Raw genomic sequence first — 18,311 nt, forward strand, 5'->3', positions numbered from 1 at the left:
ATGATCTATTTACAGTATATATTTACACACACACCCCTGGCTCTCGTTTGGAGGAGGAGTGAGAGACGGAGGCTCTTTACTTCTAGAATGGCGTTTCCATGGCACCTCCTTTCCTCCCAGGAGCTCCTCCTTCCACAACCCTGCCAGGCTGGCCGCTTGCCTTTCACCCCCTTTCCAGCACTGCGTGGTTTAGTGTGGCAGCACCTGCCCTTTGGAACTCCCCGCCACTTGCAATAAAGCGAGTGCCTCTGCTAGACTCTTTTCAGGCACCTGCTAAAAGCATTATTGTTTAGGCAAGCATAGCCAGATGCTCAGCACGCTGAAGTAATTTTAATCTCTTTTAATATTTTAGCTTTTCTTCGTTTTAAAGAAGGCTTGTTAATTTTGATTTTACTGCTGTGGTGTTGTTGTTTCTTTGTTTTTTGTACTGGTAAACAACTTTACAGGTTTTTTAAAATAAATTTTATTAAATAAATAATAAATGTAAATAAAACAACACAAGCCAAAACACAATGCATCCTGTAGATTTAAGCATCTCTCCACAGTGGCCTACTTGTTATCAGAGGCCCAGAATCCACATTCCTTTGTAAGAAAATATGAAATAAAGTCAAAACATTTTTGCAGGCAAAAGCAAAAAAGGTATTATTGGGGAGGTGACAGGAGGTGACCTTGTTATGCAATTACACGGGGTGCAGGGAGGGGGCATGGGCGCCCCTGTTCAGATCATTCCTGATGGGAACTGTTAATGGAAATCCGAGGGCTCCCTTGGACAAAACAAAGACACCAACCAGAGCAATTCAGAGCAAAACAGCAGCCAGTAGGCTCGGTCTTTATTAAAGAAAAGACTGTCGCGACAGGACTCCCACCGCCCACGAAGTGATGCAAGATGGAAGCCCCGAACAAAGGGAGACCCTGACTTTTATTAGTTACTAATCCCCTTAGCTACACCCTCAGAATTACATCATATTTACATCATGATTATATTAAAAACAGGAGGAGTCAGGGGAGGGATCGGGCAGGTAACCCGAGTATCTCAACACCTGGTCAGTGTCCCTCTCCCCCCATCCTGTGAGTCCTTTCCTGCCCCCTGGGGGAATCCGGTCACAGTCCCTTTTGTTTTTGCAGAAGCAGAATACACTATCATATGCAGTCCTTTGTGTCCTTGGCGGTTTTCTGTCTGAGCCCATCAAGCCGGGTATCAGGGTAGGCAGGTCAGCTGGGAGGAGGCGCTGAGTACGTGCTTGCTCGGTTGGGGGATTATGGCTGGCCGGTGGCAGGCCACCCCCCTTTGGTAATCCATGTAATTTGGAGTAGAATAAAAGTGGTCCGATGAAAATCCGATGTACGGCTGATTTGTGGTGAATATTTAAAGGGACCCTGAAGTTCAAAATACTCCCAAGTTCTGGAAACAATGTTGCAACATCTTGATTAAATCAGTCACGGTCAATTGAATTCGGAAACATTGTATTAGCAAGCTGTCAAAGTGGAGAAGAAGCAGAAGCCGGCTGCAGTACCTGCGCAGCCGCCGCTAGAGGCGCTGTTTGGTAACGCTGATTGGTTGAAACGGCAGCCGGCTGACCCAGAGTTTGGGCGCCCGGTCTACCCATGATAAAGATAGGCGAAAAGGGTTCCAGTAGAGCTGTCAAAACTAGCGCGCTTCCTTATTTACGGAAGGCTTTTAGGAAATGGCCCTCTAAAGGGGCATTTCCAGGGTCGGGGAGGGGAGGTGTGTGCGTGTGAGTGTGGTTCTTGTGCATTATACATTTTTTGGGGGGGTCTCCGGCCACAGGGCAGACCCCCAAGTCAGGGAGCAGAGGGTCCTCCCTTGTCCTCTCTGCCAAGCCAGGGAGGGGGCCAGTTCGCAGGAGATCTGCAGCCTTTGGGATCCAGGCGCTGCTTCCTTTTGGGGGGGAGGGGGCTTTGGGTCAAGGAAAAGTGGAGAGGCAAAGAAACCCCCTTCAGGTTTGGAGATAAGTCACTTTTGTGAGCAGAGGCTGCAGCCAGACTTCCTTGGGATCCAGATGCTGCCTTCCTTTTGGGGGAGGGGGATTTGGGTCAATAAAATAAACCCCCTTCAAATTGAGGGAAAAGTCACCTTTGTGAACAGAGGATGTAGACAGACGAGAACATTCCCACATGGGGGGGGGGGCAGGGAGAAGAAAAGCCCGTCTGCATCTGCATAGCCGGACCACTTCCTGTGTCCCAGATGCAACAACACATGTCTCTCCCCTATTCAGGCTAAACAAGCAGACGAACTAATGTGAAAGCAAATTTCAGGTGTATCCTCAGGAAATGCTAAAGCAAGGATAGAAGACTCCTTCTCCCAACCTTTTCAGACAAATGAGGAGGGATTATCAGTCATTGGGCGCCTTGTACTACTACTAGCAGAGGACATGGAACACATAAAATCCTTTCTGGCTCACTAGTAAAATTCTTACCATCCTGATAGATACTTGTAAAACCTTCTGGAAAAATCCTAGCAGAGCGTTTGTGGGTTTTGATCAAGAAGAAATGGAAATTGGTGCTGTCTCAAAAGAGACTAGTTCTCTCATGCTACCCTCAGCCTTTGGGATCTTGTCACAAGAGGAGCGAGAAGCTCCCCTCCGGAGTTCGTAAAGGGTAGATATTCCTGGTGCCCTTAATCCTGCTGTTCCGCCAGGGAAGCGGGGCTGCGTCCAAAGCACTGAATGGTGCAAGTACTCAGGGAAGGGAGCAGAGAGCGAGGGAAGCATTAGGCCCCCATTTCTAGAAAGGGGAACATCGGCCTGAAGGGGAGCAGCTGCTTTTGGCAAGCGGAGCTGAAGAAAAGCTGGGCCTGTCCTGCTGCGCTTCAGGCCCTGACAGCCTCCACGTCCAAGTGTAAATTGACTTCTCCCCTCCATTCACCGCGCGAGGAGGGCCGTCCCGGAGTTGACGCTGCCCAGGAGGCCAGAAAGAGCAGAGGCCATGCTGGGTCAGGGCAACCGGTCCTTCTATGTTTGGAGCGGGAGGAAGGGCCGGCGGCCATCTTGAATGAGGGCAGTTTTGTGTCTGTCTGTTATACACCCATACATATCTATCTATCACCTACCTACCTACATATACACACACACACACACACACACACACACCCCTGGCTCTCCTTTGGAGGAGGAGTGAGAGAGGGAGGCACCTTACTGGCAGAATGGCATTTCCCTGGCCCCTCCTTTCCTCCCAGGAGCTCCTCCTTCCACAACAACCCTGCCAGGCTGGCCTCTTGCATGTCGCCCCCTTTCCAGCAGGCCAAGCTGCAGGGACCACTCCCTTCCTGGCCCCCCAAAAATGGAGGAGGCGGCTTCGGACCCTGGAGGAACCTGAGAGGAGCCTTGAGGGGACCAGGGAGGGGCCTCTCGCCCCTTCCCAGACTTTTCCGCCATCCATTTATTAAGATAAGATAAAATAAGATAATCTCTTACAGCCGGAGACCAGCTTATAAAACACACTTTGGGTTGCAGTCACAGAAGAAATACAAACCATTAAAACAATGTACAACAAGAAACTCCTGCAGGGAGTTGACCCAACCACTTCTTAACACTGTTTATGAAACTTGGGCCCCTCAGGGCTCCGGCAAAATGATCTCAAACCCAAAGAGTTGAAAATGGATTGACAGGTAACTGACAGACGGAGATGATCTCTAGAGATGCCCCCCTTGGTTGGGCCTGTGATGGACAGCAGAGCCAGGCCAGTCAGCGGACTTAGTCCCTCAGAAATTCACCCAGGGGGCGGGAGCCTCGCTCTGATTGGCTGCCAAGCCAGCGGGGGGCGGAGCCAGCCCTTTTGGCGGGAAAATGCAAGGCGCCTTTTCTGAGGGATGGTCTGAGGGGGGAGAGGAAGAGGAGTCAGGCGGGAGTTGAAGGGGAGAAGCTGGGGGGAGGGGAGGGAGACCCCCAAGAAGGAGGGCTGAGGGGGCCCCCTGGGTGTGGGGGGCGGACTGGGAGGGGGGAAGGAAGGGAGACCCCCAAGAAGGAGGGCTGAGGGGACCCCCTGGGTGTGGGGGGCGGACTGAGAGGGGGGAAAGGGCCCCCCAAGTCTGACTCCGCCAGAGCCTGGAAGAAGCCCAGCTGGGCCTGCCAGCCCCCAAGTCCAAGGGAAGGAGGCGTCTCCCCGATTCAGTGGGGCTGCCCCAGGGAAGATGGGGAGCTGGAGGGAAGACTTGGAAGGGTCTCCCTTGGGGGGATCGGGGACTCCTCTTCCTCCCTGGCGCCTGCTCTCGAGGAGACTCCTGGGGAAGCCCCGTCTCCCTGGCGCCGAGTCGGGCTCCCAGGGGGGCAGAGGGGGGCAGAGGGGAGAGGGAGGGCTGGGCTCGGCAAGGGTTAAGAGGAGCAGAGCTGGAGTCCTAGAGAGGACGGGGAGTGAAGGGGGAGGGGCAAGGTCCTCCATGGGTAAATTCCCCCTCCCTCCCCCTCCCTGCCTTCTTCTCCTCTCTCCTTTGCAAAAGCCCCTCCTGGACTCGGGTGAGTCTCCTCTCTCTGCCCCCTGAGGGTGCCATGGGGAGAAGGGGGTCCCAGGGGGGCAGGGAGGGGGCGTGGGGGTCCCTGCTCAGATCATGCCTGGGGGGGGGAGACCCCCAAGTCGGGGAGCAGAGGGTCCTCCTTTGTCCTCTCTGCCAAGCCAGGGAGGGGGCGAGTTTGCAGGAAATATGCATCTCTGCTCTTCCTTGGGGTCCAGATGCTGCCTTCATTTTGGGGAGGGGGATTTGGGTCAAGGAAATAAACCCCCTTCAGAGGGAGGGAAAAGTCACATTTGTGAGCAGAGGCTGCAGCCAGAGGGGAACATTCCCACGTGGGGGGAGCACAGGGAGAAGAAAAGCCCGCCTGCATCTGCAGCAACACAACTGGACCACTTCCTGTGTCCCAGATGCAACAACACATGTCTCTCCCCCAGATCTCACTCCCAAAGACACACTCTTCCATGGTCTCCCAAGACAGATGGATGCCAACCAACCAACATTCCCTCCCCTCCCCCTCCTGGTGCCCCTTGAAGTTGGCTTGAGGGCAGGGGGAGAGGCCACCCCACCAGATGAAGAGAGAGGAGGTCCTTCCATCTGGAAAATGGGAATGCTAGCAAAGATTTACTTGAAGATGAGTGCTGCATTGATAATAAAATTATTGTTTTATGGAATTGCCCCACTTACACAAAGATTAATTCCCATAACTCAAATACACAAGAAAATTGTTACAGAAAAGAACAGAGCAATGTGTAGAAAAAAATATCATCTTTATGCTCCCTTTTTCTCGTAGGATCCAGTGTGCTTTGAAGACGTAGCTGTTCCTTTCACAGAGGAGGAGTGGGCTTTGCTGGATCCTGACCAGAGAGCTCTGCAGAAGGAAGTCAAGGAGGAGAATCCTGGGATCGTGGCCTCTCTGGTAAGGCTCCCTGCTGGATCATGAGATCAGTTTTGAAATTCCATACAGATCTCTGAAGGACAAACCTCCTCTATTTTGAGGGAGCCCCATAGCGCCACCTGCAGCATCTGAGATGTTAACCCACCCACAACTCTCCTGGAATGGAAAACTTTCAATAGGAGACGTACCGTATTTTTCGCTCCATAGGGTGCACCTGACCATAGGGCACACCTAGTTTTCAGAGGGGGAAATCAAGGGGGGAAATATAACCCCCCCCCAGCTCTGCGCACAGCCTGTGCGCTTCTCCCTGCTTTTGCGGGAGGTGGGGGAATTCCAGTCAGTCCCTTGTCCCTCCTCTGGGAAAAGCCCCCAAGAGCTGCATGCTCTTTAAAGGGTGCGTGGAACCTGTGGGCTTTTCTACGAGGTTGGAGAAGGGACTGATGCGGCCAGTCAGTCCCTTCTCCCTCCTCGGAGCTTGTGTGCGGCTCTTGGGGGCTTTTCCTGCCTGCCTCCCCCCTGCATTTGCTCCATAAGACGCAAACACATTTTCCCTTGCTTTTTAGGAGGGAAAAGGTGCGTCCTATAGAGCAAAAAATACGGTATCTCCTGTTCTGTCTGGGAATATGCTTCCACCAGTCTTCAAACCATGAGGAGGCTGGTCTGAGCTGCCCAGACTTTCTTCAGTGTAGGCTTCAGAGATCTTAGGGCCATGGAGGTAAGGTAAAGGTAAAGGGACCCCGGACCGTTAGGTCCAGTTGTGGCGGACTCTGTGGTTGCGGTGCTCATCTCGCTTTACTGGCCGAGGGAGCCGGCGTACAGCTTCCGGGTCATGTGGCCAGCATGACTGAGCCGCTTCTGCCGAACCAGAGCAGCACATCCTCTCAAATTTTCTGTTTTCCTTTCTGTTTCTGTCTGTTTTTGGTTGAGCAAAGAAATGACTGAGCTTGGAGATGGAACGGATTCCACGACTGAGCCAAATTAAATCCATCCCTGGAACGAGCCAGGCTTTTTGAATCTCCGGGTCCCATAAATACGTTAGCTAATACCAGCCAAAAAAGGCAGTAACTCCCCTCCCTTCTTCCTCTTTCACAAGCAGTCATTTGCATTGTTCAATCATTTCAGCCTCAATTTCTTCCTCAGGCTAGGATTATTATTATTATTATTATTATTATTATTAAAGATATCAGGAAACTTGATGAGGAATTAAGGGGAAAAACAATGTTGACCCGGAGTAGTTACAAAATTAATGTTCTCTCCCCAAGTGCCACAGACCCTCCTCCAAAGAGAGCTTCTCTAAGAAAGCCCAAGCAAAAATTACTCCATTTTACGTGAATAAGGAAAATGAGGAGGTGGCTAAGAAACAGCAGGAGCCAGATCCTATTACTGACCTTATAGGATCTCTCAGCAGCTCTAAGGATGAGCAGAAAGAGGTTTGGGGCCCAGGCAGCTCAACTGCTAAGTCATCTCTGGCACTGAGACCAGGAGCTCAAACGACTCAAGGCCAAATTCAGGCTAAACAGGTAGAGGAACTAATGTTAAAAATTACAAAATAGTGCAACATAAAAAAGTTGACTTTAAAAAACTTTTTAACCTGCTTGAGTGTAACTCTTGCTCCAGACAAAAGACTTTAGAAGTTTGTACTCTACTGGAATCTGCACACCAGATCCTTATATCAATATGAAACGATATGCAAGGTTATCAAATGCTCCGCTGTCCAGTCAGAAGCCAAAACCAAACCAACTAGGGGGAGGGTTTTGATAAACAAGAATTGGAAATGGGCGCTGTCTCAAAATAAGCTACTTCCCTCAAGCTACCCTAAGCCTTTGGGAATCTTGTCACAAGAGGAGCATAAAGTTTGTGAATATCGTGTATAAGCACAGAGAATATCTAAGGAGTGGTGTATCAGTGTCAAGATTATTCCAAAGTGTGGCATCACCAGCTCCTCTGCTTCCACATTCAGCAACACCTCCAAAAAGTCCTCAATCCAAGGCAGACTATTATCCTTTAGTTGACATATACTTTGGAGGTGACAATCCTGACTAGCCAGCTGACCTGGACCCCAAGGAACCCCCTAACTCAGACAGCCCTGGGTCCTTGCACTTGAGAAATCTAGGGAAGGACCTACTTGACATAACTGAAAAGAATTGATTGCATGTCTTGTGTGCTCTGCCATAAGTAGCCCAGAATGAAATATTCTCCAGATTTGACCTCTGACGTTCCTGCCTAATGAGTTTGAAGAAGGAACACAAGGGCTCATGCAAGTAGAACTTGACCCTTTGTGCTCCAGATCCAGCCCACCAGATATTCCACCGTGAGTTGAATTTATGGGCTGAAAAGCCACCTCCTCCCACCAGCAGGTCAATGAACCCTCTTTCCTACCAATTGGAGATGAAGAGCTTCCCCAAAGATTTGGTCCCCATGCAAGAGGCAAATATGGCCACAACACCTGCCTGGCTTGCGATGAGACAGCTCAAAGATTGTGAACTGGGCTCTGCATACAAAGAACCCAGCATGCAGTCACCTACAGTACATGTACAGTGGTACCTCGGGTCCCATATGCTTCAGGTTACAGACTCCGTGAACCCAGAAATAGTGCTTCAGGTTAAGAACTTTGCTTCAGGGTGAGAACAGAAATTGTGCTCCAGCGGCACAGTGGCAGCAGGAGGCCCCATTAGCTAAAGTGGTGCTTCAGGTTAAGAACAGTTTCAGGTTAAGTATGGACCTCTGGAACGAATTCAGTACTTAACCTGAGGTACCACTGTAATAGCTACTCTGCTATTTTCTGCCCATGCTCTGGGGTTGCAGTTTTCAGGCTTGGGGACAGGGTGGTGACTGGTTTTGGCACCAAGTTCTGTTCATAAGCCCCAATGAGTTCAATGGGATCAACTCTCAGGTCACTACTGGACAGACCCTGCCATCCTTACGAAGTGGGGTGATTAGCAAACAGGGGAAATTGAAACCACAGGAGAGGCTTACAAATGGGGCTTCTGTTGGGAAGGGGCTGCCCCATTTGGGCTTCTCCAGGGGCAGGAGAATATCTAGCACAGGAGAATCCCTGCAGGGCCTCTGAGGCTCCCTTTGCTTCTTCCTCTCTCCCAGGACCCTCCAGCTTCTTTTGGCTCCTTGACTCCTCAGGAAGGATGAAAGAGACGGATCCTGCAAAGCTAGTGAGGATGGAAGGGGGAAGATGGACGGTTGACCTGGTCCGGCTGTCTCCTGCATCCCTCCCCACAACCTCTGAGCGTTCTCTCCCAGGGGCCTCTGAGAGATCTGGTGAGTCCCAGGGGAGGGGAGATGGGGACCTGGATGGATGGAGCCAGAGAGGAATTGGGGCTTCCTCAGCTAGGGGGTGGGGGGGAGGCAGGTGAATGGAGATGGAGAAGGGGAGCACCTTTTCGGGCTCCCCCACCTGCCTGCCTGCCTGCTCCTTTGTCATCTGCAGGCAATTTGAGCTAGGAATAGGTCACAGCTCCCCGGCCACCGCGATGTGTTGGCAGTTCAAAATGTCTAAAACCAGTTCTGTGATCTGGATGCCCTGCCAATGTCTGACAACTCACTGATCCATCGCGCAGCACTGGACTCCTTAAAGGAACCTGATCCTGCTGTGCAGTGTGAACTCAGATGGGGTCTCCGTGTGTTGCCTTTTTCTCTTCTTTTTGTTTAACTTTTATTAGCTTTATAAAACAAGGAAGATAGGAATAATAGATGTTACAAATATGTAGGCTGAGCCTGTATATCTCAAACATAGCAGAATAAATTTGCAGGAGTATCTATAACATATAGTTCATCATTAGTGGTCAGTGTATGAGTTCTGGGTGCATGAATTGCTTTCAACTGAAACAAAAAAAGGGGAAACAGGAGAGCACAGAGAACATTCAACATCGCAGAGCCAAATGCCTAGACTGAAGCTCTTGTGGCCGTTGTGCTTAGATTAAGTGAGTAATAGTCATTTTACCTCTTCTGTTACCAATGAAACAATACAGAGTTGGTCTCATCATGAAAATGGGAGGGGGGGTTCAAAGTGAAGAAAGAGATTTACATATAAATTTAAATATTTTCCTGTTTTAATTTTTTTTAATTATTATTATTTTTATTGGTTTTCACATATTACTTTACAATACAGATGTACCAAAGCCAACACCTTTTCCTCCCCATCCCCCCATACATTTGCATTTCTATTTCCTCAATCCATCATATTATCCTTTTCTCCCTCCTCCCACTTCCCTCCGCCCCCACTCGATTTCCTCCACATTATACAATTTACAATAATCTTTGCATTCTACAACCTTCTCAAATCATCTTCATATTCTTATTATCTTTCCTTACTAATTTTTCTTCCATCCAGTACTTCACATTTTAACCTAGGCATATTAGCATATCTTTCCTTGAGCAATATTTTGCCATATATTCATCAAAACATTTCCACTTGGTTGTCAAGCCTCTCCTTAAAGACCTCCAAAGAAGGAGACTCCACCACACTCCTTGGCAGCAAATTCCACTGTCGAACAGCTCTTACTGTCAGGAAGTTCTTCCTAATGTTTAGGTGGAATCTTCTTTCTTGTGGTTTGGATCCATTTCTTCTTATAGCAGTTAATTTTGCCCAAATTAAATATTCATTTAGTTTACAAATCCATTCCTCCTTTGTGGGTATATGTGGGAAAATGATTGCTTGTACATAAGAGCATGAGCAAAGTTCTTATTGTTGCAAGGTGATTTCATAGCAGGAGGCATCGCTTGGAGCATGATCAACGCGTGGACAGCTCATGCTGTCCCAAATGTTTGGCCCACGTAACATAGCTTGATCAACTACGTGGCCTGGTGTGATGGCATGGCGTTGTTCTTATCTGCTGGCTGAGAAAAGGTTGCCTTCCTTGTATTTGTATCTTTTTGAGTTCACACAATAAAATGTGGGCTGCAGCCGCTGCAGCAGCAACCAGAATTCTTCAACCCATCTCTGTGTGAGACTGATTATTTACTGATGGCGAGCAGGTTCTCGTCATTTGGTGCCCCGTGTGACTGACTTCGGACTCCACGTTGTTTTGCATCGTCCAGCGCTCACCTTGTCCGGCAAGGGTTCCAGACGCGTCTTTCATCCACTTCGGATCCCCGGTGAGTGCTCCCGCTCCTTTTGCTGTTATGGGGCAGTCTCTTTCGGCGCCACAAAAGAAATTTTTTGATGAACTTAAGTTCCTTCTTGCCAGTAACAACCTTGTTGTACTTGATGCCGACCTCAATGCGCTTATTCAAGCTTTGGACACCCACTGCCCCTGGTTTCCTCAGAATGGCACTTGGGATTTAAAAGACTGGGAAAAAATAGGACATTTTTTCCACAACCATCCTCAAATTGATGTCAAAGTTTTGCATGCCTGGTGTAAAGTCTACAAAGCTATTTTCAGCTTAACTCCTGCGAATATTCTTTTGGCTGCTGCGTCGGCTACTTTACCTACCCTCCCGACTCCCACATTGCCTTCTTCGGAACCACCGTTTTATCTACCTCCTAAACCGCCGGACATTTCTCCTTCGGCTCCTCTTGTCCCTCCCCCGCATTCTCCGCATTCTTCGCTTTCTGCGCCTCCCGTTACTACTCCTCTTCAAAAATCTCTCCGTGCTGCCGCTCTGTTGCTGGCTTTTGATTCTGGCACTCCAAATCTCTTTCCTGTAATTGTTCCTCCCGCCCCGGGGGGAGGCCCAGCCCGGCATGAGCAGTTTGATTTGAGATTCATAAAGGAACTGTATTCCTCTGTCAGGGACAATGGCTTGCAGTCACCCTATACGCTGGGACTCTTTGGCACTCTTTTTCAACAGAATCTGGTACCAGAAGATATTAAATTGCTGGCCCGTACTGTTATGCAACCCCATCAAATGATTTTGTTTATTCAAGCCTGGCACTGGGCTTGTCAACGCCGAGTTGATGGAATTCGCAATAATCTCAACAACGCTGCGCAGGCTGCCCACCAAGCCGCGATAGCTGCTGCCGCTGCTGGCCCTGCACCCCCAGCTCCAATAATGTTAACTCATACAGATGTTCTTAATGGCTTAATTGGCGAAGGTAATTTTTTTAACATCGCCCAGCAGATGGCTCTTGATCCCATGTATTGGGAAGCCACTACCGCCGCCGCCCAGGAGGCCTTGGCCTCTGTGCCTGATGATAAAAATGAGCGAGATGGCCGTTGGGGAAGCGTTCGCCAGGGCCCCACAGAGCCTTATGGACAATTTGTCGATCGCTTGTATAACACCCTTAAGCGACAAGTTCAAGACGTGGCAGCCCAAGTAGTGATTGTACGCCAGCTTGCGTTTGATAATGCGAATGAGGACTGTAAGCAAGCGCTATGCCCTTTGATGACAACTCCCAATATAGCCATTGCAAATATGCTTAAAGCCTGCCAATCGGTGGGGACTGAGACGCATAAAGCTCGCCTTTTAGCCACAGCTTTGTCCTCCACCGTATCCCAAAATCCTGCAAAGGATAAAACCTGTTTTGGATGTGGCGAAGTGGGCCATTTTCGTGCACAGTGCAGATCTACCACACTGCAACGTCGCCCCAGCACAAAGTGCCCCATTTGCAAGAAGGGTTTCCACTGGGCCAACCAGTGCCGCTCCGCCACGCCTCAGCAGGGTCAGCAGAACCAGCAAAACCAGCAAAACCAGCTGACGGGAAACCGGCAGTCGGGCCCACCCCAGGCCCAGGTTCAACAATAGGGGACCCAGCGCTCTCTCCTGTAACCCCACCTCTGGCTTGACCTCGCCTCTTTTTGACTCAGGACCTACGCTTGCCAGTCCCCGTGGTGCCACATCAAGTTCGGGTGTCAGTGGGGGCTGGCTTTTCTTCTTCAGCACAGTGCCTTGTTTTTCCATTGTCAGAGGTTTTACAGCAAGGGATCCACCTTGTTCCAGATATTTTACACGGGTTACAACAAAATGACCCCTATGTGACTGTCTTCTCTGATCGCCCGGCGCATTTGCAATCTGGCTCTCCTATAGCAAAAATCATATGCATCCCAGGGTCAGCCCAAAACCATGACCCTCTTGTGGCTGCTACCTTCTCAGTCATGGAAGAACGCCCAAAGATCCAGATGACCCTTGGGGGCCGCACGATTGAAGGGGTCTTGGACACGGGGGCGGACTGTTCCGTGATTGCCGTCAAGGATTGGCCCCCCGCCTGGCCCACCGAACCAGCTACCACTGTTGTCGGCGTTGGAGGAGTTGCCTCAGCCCGCCGCAGCAGACATCCCATTTTGATCCAAGGCTCCCATGGCTTCGAAATGACCATTTTACCATTAGTTCTGGACATTCCTGTCTCCCTTTGGGGGCGAGATACCACCATTTCTACAAATTTATGCTAAGGGCTGCCCCTGCCATGCCCCAGACTGTGCTTTCTCTCTGCTGGACCACAGACACCCCCGTGTGGGTACATCAATGGCCCTTGCCTAAAGGAAAGCTTGCAGTGGCAGCCCAGTTAATTGCAGAACAACTCGAACTGGGGCACATTGAACCTTCCACCAGCCCGTGGAATACACCCATCTTTGTCATCAGAAAAAAGGCATCTGGGAGATACCGTCTTCTCCAAGACCTTCGAATGCCAGTGATGACCTCCCACCTAATCTCAACCCGCACTGCAGCTGGAGACATCGCCCCATTGGCATGCCCTGGATGGAGTCACCTTCCACAGCTGTTCCAGTGTTTCCTGGCACGTTGAAAGGCCATCTTCGTCCCTACCGCATTGGCCCCCCTTTTCCCTGGGAAGCCACTTCAATCACCAAATATCATTACAGTTTTGCTGCCTCTTGTTTGGGAAGTGAGCCTGGCTTTGAAGGATGCCCTCGCTATACTGGCATTGCTTGGGTTTTACCCCCCAGATCTCTTCTTCTTTTCTCCTCCCTCAGGAGTCCTGCCCCATGGTGTGTTCCCCTGAGCATGTACAGAAAGCTGTCTTGGAACTATTGTGGACTCTTGGCAGGAAAGGGGGTGAGGGGGTTTCAGTGTGTTCCAGTTGTTTCATTCTTGTGCTTTGGCATGGTTCCCGGACAGAAAGCAAGTTGCAATGTGGTTCTTTAGCAGGGCCTGAGAAGACAATGGGCTCTGTTCTCTACCTTGTTGCAATCTTTTTAGTTACAGCAAGCGGAATATGCTTGGCTAGTGCCTTTTAGCTGCTGAGAAAAAATAATCAACAAAGAAATGTCAGAAATAAGAGATGTAGCGCTTAAATTTTTTTATGTTTTAGATGTAATCCTTGCTTCCAAAGGTGGAGTTTGTGCCTTGATTCATTCTCATTGTTGTATGTATATATCTGATCAATTGACTAATATCTCTGCTACTATTGATTATATGGAACAAATGATAGCCCATAATCCTTTGAACCCACCCGAAGGTTTTGATCCATGGCAATGGTTGTCGTCTTGGCTACCTAATAGAACATGGTTAAGAAAACTTTTGCTAATTGTAATTTTGCTTCTTACAGGATTCATTGTGTTGTGCTGCTGCATTCAATGCCTACCCTCTTTGTTTGCCCAATGTACTGCATGGTGGTACAAACCACGACCCGCCACAGGAATGACGAGAGGAATTTATGTAGCAAAATATAAACGTTTGGGCAATGAAATTTATGATTCTGATTAAGGGTCCCTCTTATAATATAAACAAGAAAAGAGGGCATGTGGGAAAATGATTGCTTGTACATAAGAGCATGAGCAAAGTTCTTATTGTTGCAAGGTGATTTCATAGCAGGAGGCATCGCTTGGAGCATGATCAACGCGTGGACAGCTCATGCTGTCCCAAATGATTGGCCCACGTAACATAGCCTGATCAACTACGTGGCCTGGTGTGATGGCATGGCGTTGTTCTTATCTGCTGGCTGAGAAAAAGTTGCCTTCCTTGTATTTATATCTTTTTGAGTTCACACAATAAAATGTGGGCTGCAGCCGCTGCAGCAGCAACCAGAATTCTTCAACCCATCTCTGTGTGAGACTGATTATTTACTGATGGCGAGCACGTTCTCGTCAGGTATAGTTTGTGACTTCCACCGAGCAGCAATCACTATTCTAGCAGCTGCACTTGTGGAATGTAATGGCGTCCGCCACACTTTCCTGTGCCAACTCTCCGTGCCAACTGTGAGCCTTAAGCTGTCTTCCTGGCTCCAAGGCGAGTTTCGCAGCAGCGGTTGTGCCTTGGGTGGGTGATAAATCCAAGGCTGCATGCAGGCTTCTTGCTCATCTAAGAAGTCTTTAATCATTGTACAGAAATACATCATAAATCAACTCAGAGATCGAGCGGACATCTACTTGGCTTGACAGCTAAAAACGAAAGTAATTCACACACAAAGAAAGATTCCCATATGTGAACAAAACCATGCCTCGGAATGTGAGACGTCACACAGAACTGTTTAACCCTGTAAGTTCTGATTCTCCTCACAGTACTTGCATATAGAAAAATTCTTCCCCCACCCCGTGGTATCTCTTCCAACTCTAAATCCAAGGAGATATGTCTCTGGTTTCTTTGTTATTGATATTTTCAACATCTTCTTTAGGTCTTCGTGTACTACTATCCGAAATTTATTAATTTCCTCACGCCTCCTCCACATATGTGTTGTTGTTCCTATTTCTCCACCACATCTCCAACAGAGGTTGGATTTCAATTTGTATATCTTTGCCAGCTTAACTGGCGTTAAGTACCACCTATAAAACATCTTTACAAAATGTTCTTTAATTGTATATGAGGCAGTAAATCGTATATCCTCTCACCAGAGTTTCTCCTATTGCTCTAGATAGTGTTAGGATATTTCTGTTCCACCTTAAAAGGGAGCAGGCTATGTGAGTCACAGAGTCTGCGTATTTCCTGTTCACAGGATGTTTATGTTTGCTATTGCTTTCGTTTTCTCTCTCTGTGCCTGAACGCGCTAGCAGGCGGTCATGTTTTTCTTTGTTCTGACCAACGTTCAATAAACTTTCTAAATTATGCTCTCCTGCTGTGCAACTTTTGCTGTGTGAATTCTGCTAATAGAGTGTGCACCAGCCTAAGAATGTGGCAATCTATTTCTGAGGCTTCGTGTCGCTAATTGCTGATACTGCACGTCTACGGGGATCGATGGATGTCCGGAGTCCGGCTGGAGGCAGTGACGGTCGATGTCTCCCTGGCAGTATCCCAACAACAGGTTTCGGGCCCAGATTCATGGCACTTACAGGAGAGTAAGACTGCGACAGACTGCTGAGGAATGTGGAAAAGCAAAAGAGGAGGCTTTTCTGTTGGGCCGAGTCTTTGATGTCCGGCAGGGCTTAATTGGCCTGGGAGCCGAGCCAGAGGCTTCGTGATTAATGAGCTGCCAAGATAAGGAGTCTTTGAGGTAAAGAAAGAGACTCCGGCTCCATACAAAAAGGGGGAAATTCGTGGAAGGGAAATTCGTGGAAGGGAATTTGGGTCGACCTTAGAAAAGGACTTAATATTTATAAGAAAATTGGACAAGTAAAATTTGGCCAAGTAGTAAGAATTAATTTTAAAAATAACAATAATATGCTAAAGAAGAGAGATAAGAACCTGCTGAGCTAATTATTGGATTTGGGATGTATGAAGGGGGGGTGGGGGGAAGTCAGGGAGTGGGGTTAAGAAAGTAAGGTTATGAAATTATACATGTTTTGTTTTTGTTTTCATCTGTGTGTGTTTTTAAAATGTGAAAACCCAATAAAAATTACTTAAAAAAAATTAAAAATGAAATGGAGTTTTTCCAAGCCTCTGAAGCTGCTGAATGCCCAAAGTTAAATGGGAAAAATTATCAGACCTGGGCAAAATGGCGTGAGAGTTTGCTGCGTCAGTATGGAGTGTGGCATACTGTGTCTGAAGCCCCTCCAGTTCCTCTGACTGATAGATGGAGGGCCCAGGATTCACGGGCCATAGACCTAATCGTCTTGTCCGTCTCTCTGGAGGAAATAAAAACGCTAGCTGGAAATACGACTGCACGTAAGATGTGGAATGCTTTGAAGAAAGCTCATCTGCCAGTCATCCCAGCTCAGAGTCTGAATGCCCAGAGTGTGAATGCATCGGAGGTCCTGGCTGTTTCCCAGAATGCGAATGAATGCAGGGATGCTGAGGGCACCGGTTGCAAGCTGCAGGGGGAGCTGACTGTGATGTCATCCCAGGCAGCATTCCAGCCTCCAGGGGGAGCCAAGGAGTCGGCAGCTGAGAGCTCTGTTTCTCGTGGGAACCAAGGTCATCGCCTTTGCAGAGGCCGGAAGGCCAGAGGTAAACAGAGCAAGATGCCTGCAGATGGCCCGAAGCAGAGGGAGGGTGAAGAGCCCACGCCTGTGGAAAACAAGGTTTTGTTTGCTGGCACAGCTTCACCAAAGGCTAAAGGCAAGTCTGATGGCCAGGAGCAGGGGGGCAAGCAGCAAAAGCCCACGCCGGTGGGAAACAAGGTTTTGCTTGCCAGAAAAGCTGCTCCAAAGGCTAAAGCCAGGTTTATTGTGGACTCTGGCGCTACCCGCCATTTATCAAAGGATAAGCACCTGTTTATCTCCCTCAAACCTCAAGACGGAGAGATCCACCTGGCTGGTGGAAGGACGTTGCAAATTGCAGGAAAAGGGACTGTGAAACTTGCAAGTCTGCACACTACCATCAGAGATGTACTTTTTGTTCCAGGTGTGGCAGACAATTTGCTCAGTGTCCCACAGCTGACTGGGCGTGGTTTTGAGATTTCCTTCAAGAGGAACGTCTGTGTCATCAGGAAAGGCAAAGAGGACATTTTGCATGCAAAGTTTATAGATGGTTTATTCTGTATAACTTATGATGACAATGCTGTTGTGTCTAATGTTGATTCTTGTGTTGCACAAACTAACAAGGTTCTTCATGCAGGATGCATTCATGAAGCACATCGAAGATTTTGTCACAGGTCTTGGCAGGCGCTGGCCAAGATGCCTGGGTTGGTTGAAGGTTTGAACATCAAACCTTGTAAGTATCACATGAAATGTGTATCTTGTGCAGAGAACAAGGTGAAGGTTGATCCAAAAGGCAAGGAGTCTAGCAGGCAGGCTTCTAAACCCTACCAGCTAGTGCACGCAGACCTGGTTGGTCCACTTGCGCCCTCTTTAGGAGGAGCAAGGTACTTCATGGTTCTAATTGATTCTTTTTCTAGGTACATTCATGTGTTTATGCTTGAGCAGAAATCGCAAGCATTCCCTAAGTTCAAGGCATTCTGTGCTTGGTTGTAAAATGTTCATGGTAAACGTATTGGCTGTCTCTTTACTGATCGGGGCGGGGAGTTCACTTCTCAGCAGTTTTTTTTTTATTATTATTATTATATTTTTATTAATTTTCCAACACATATTAAACACAATACAATGCACTATACAGAGACAAACAAACACATAAACACACACAAATATAATTTCAAAACCTTCTTTTCATAAACATTGCTTCTCCGACTTCCCCATACCTCCCCTTTCTGCATCCCTATTTCCAAATTTCTTTCAGCAAATCCTGACTTAATTTAACTAATTACTCTTTTCCCCCCTTCTCTCTTACCTAATCATTTACAGCTGTAATCCTCTTTTTTTCTCTAACCTCGACATTTTAGCACTCATTAATTTTATAATCATTCTTAGGATAAACTTTAAATTTCTTCCAATCTTCCTCCACCGTCTCTTTTCCTTGGTCACGGATTCTGCCAGTCATCTCGGCCAATCCCATGTAGTCGATCACCTTCATCTGCCATTCTTCCAGAGTGAGTAGTTCTTGTGTCTTCCAATACTTTGCTATAAGTAGCCTTGCTGCTGTAGTAGCGTACATAAAAAAAGTCCTGTCTCTCTTTGACACCAATTGGCCGACCATGCCCAGGAGAAAAGCCTCTGGTTTCTTATAAAAGGTACATTTAAGTACCTTATTCATTTCATTATAGATCATTTCCCAGAAGGCCTTAATCCTCGGGCATGTCCACCAAAGGTGATAGAAAGTACCTTCAGTTGC

The 18,311-nt window shown here is 48.3% G+C and overlaps 1 protein-coding gene across 2 annotated transcripts in view; it reads left to right on the top strand.

Annotated features, from left to right (window-relative positions):
- The window catches only part of LOC307209506 (uncharacterized protein), a 267,574-nt gene that overhangs the window by 16,680 nt on the left and 232,583 nt on the right, over positions 1-18,311 (top strand). Inside the window, exons 1-2 of one of the 2 annotated variants that reach the window (XM_079964619.1) lie at positions 4,356-4,472; positions 8,463-8,636. In XM_079964619.1, coding sequence (XP_079820745.1) covers positions 4,397-4,472; positions 8,463-8,636 — 250 coding nt within the window. In that variant the 5' untranslated portion in view covers positions 4,356-4,396. Of the gene's footprint in view, positions 1-4,355; positions 4,473-8,462; positions 8,637-18,311 lie in introns of those variants that run through there. The other variant, XM_079964618.1, reaches the window with a different exon arrangement.

Source organism: Podarcis cretensis (assembly GCF_951804945.1).
Source record: "Podarcis cretensis genome assembly, chromosome: 2".
In the NCBI taxonomy this organism is placed as follows: Eukaryota; Metazoa; Chordata; class Lepidosauria; order Squamata; family Lacertidae; genus Podarcis; species Podarcis cretensis.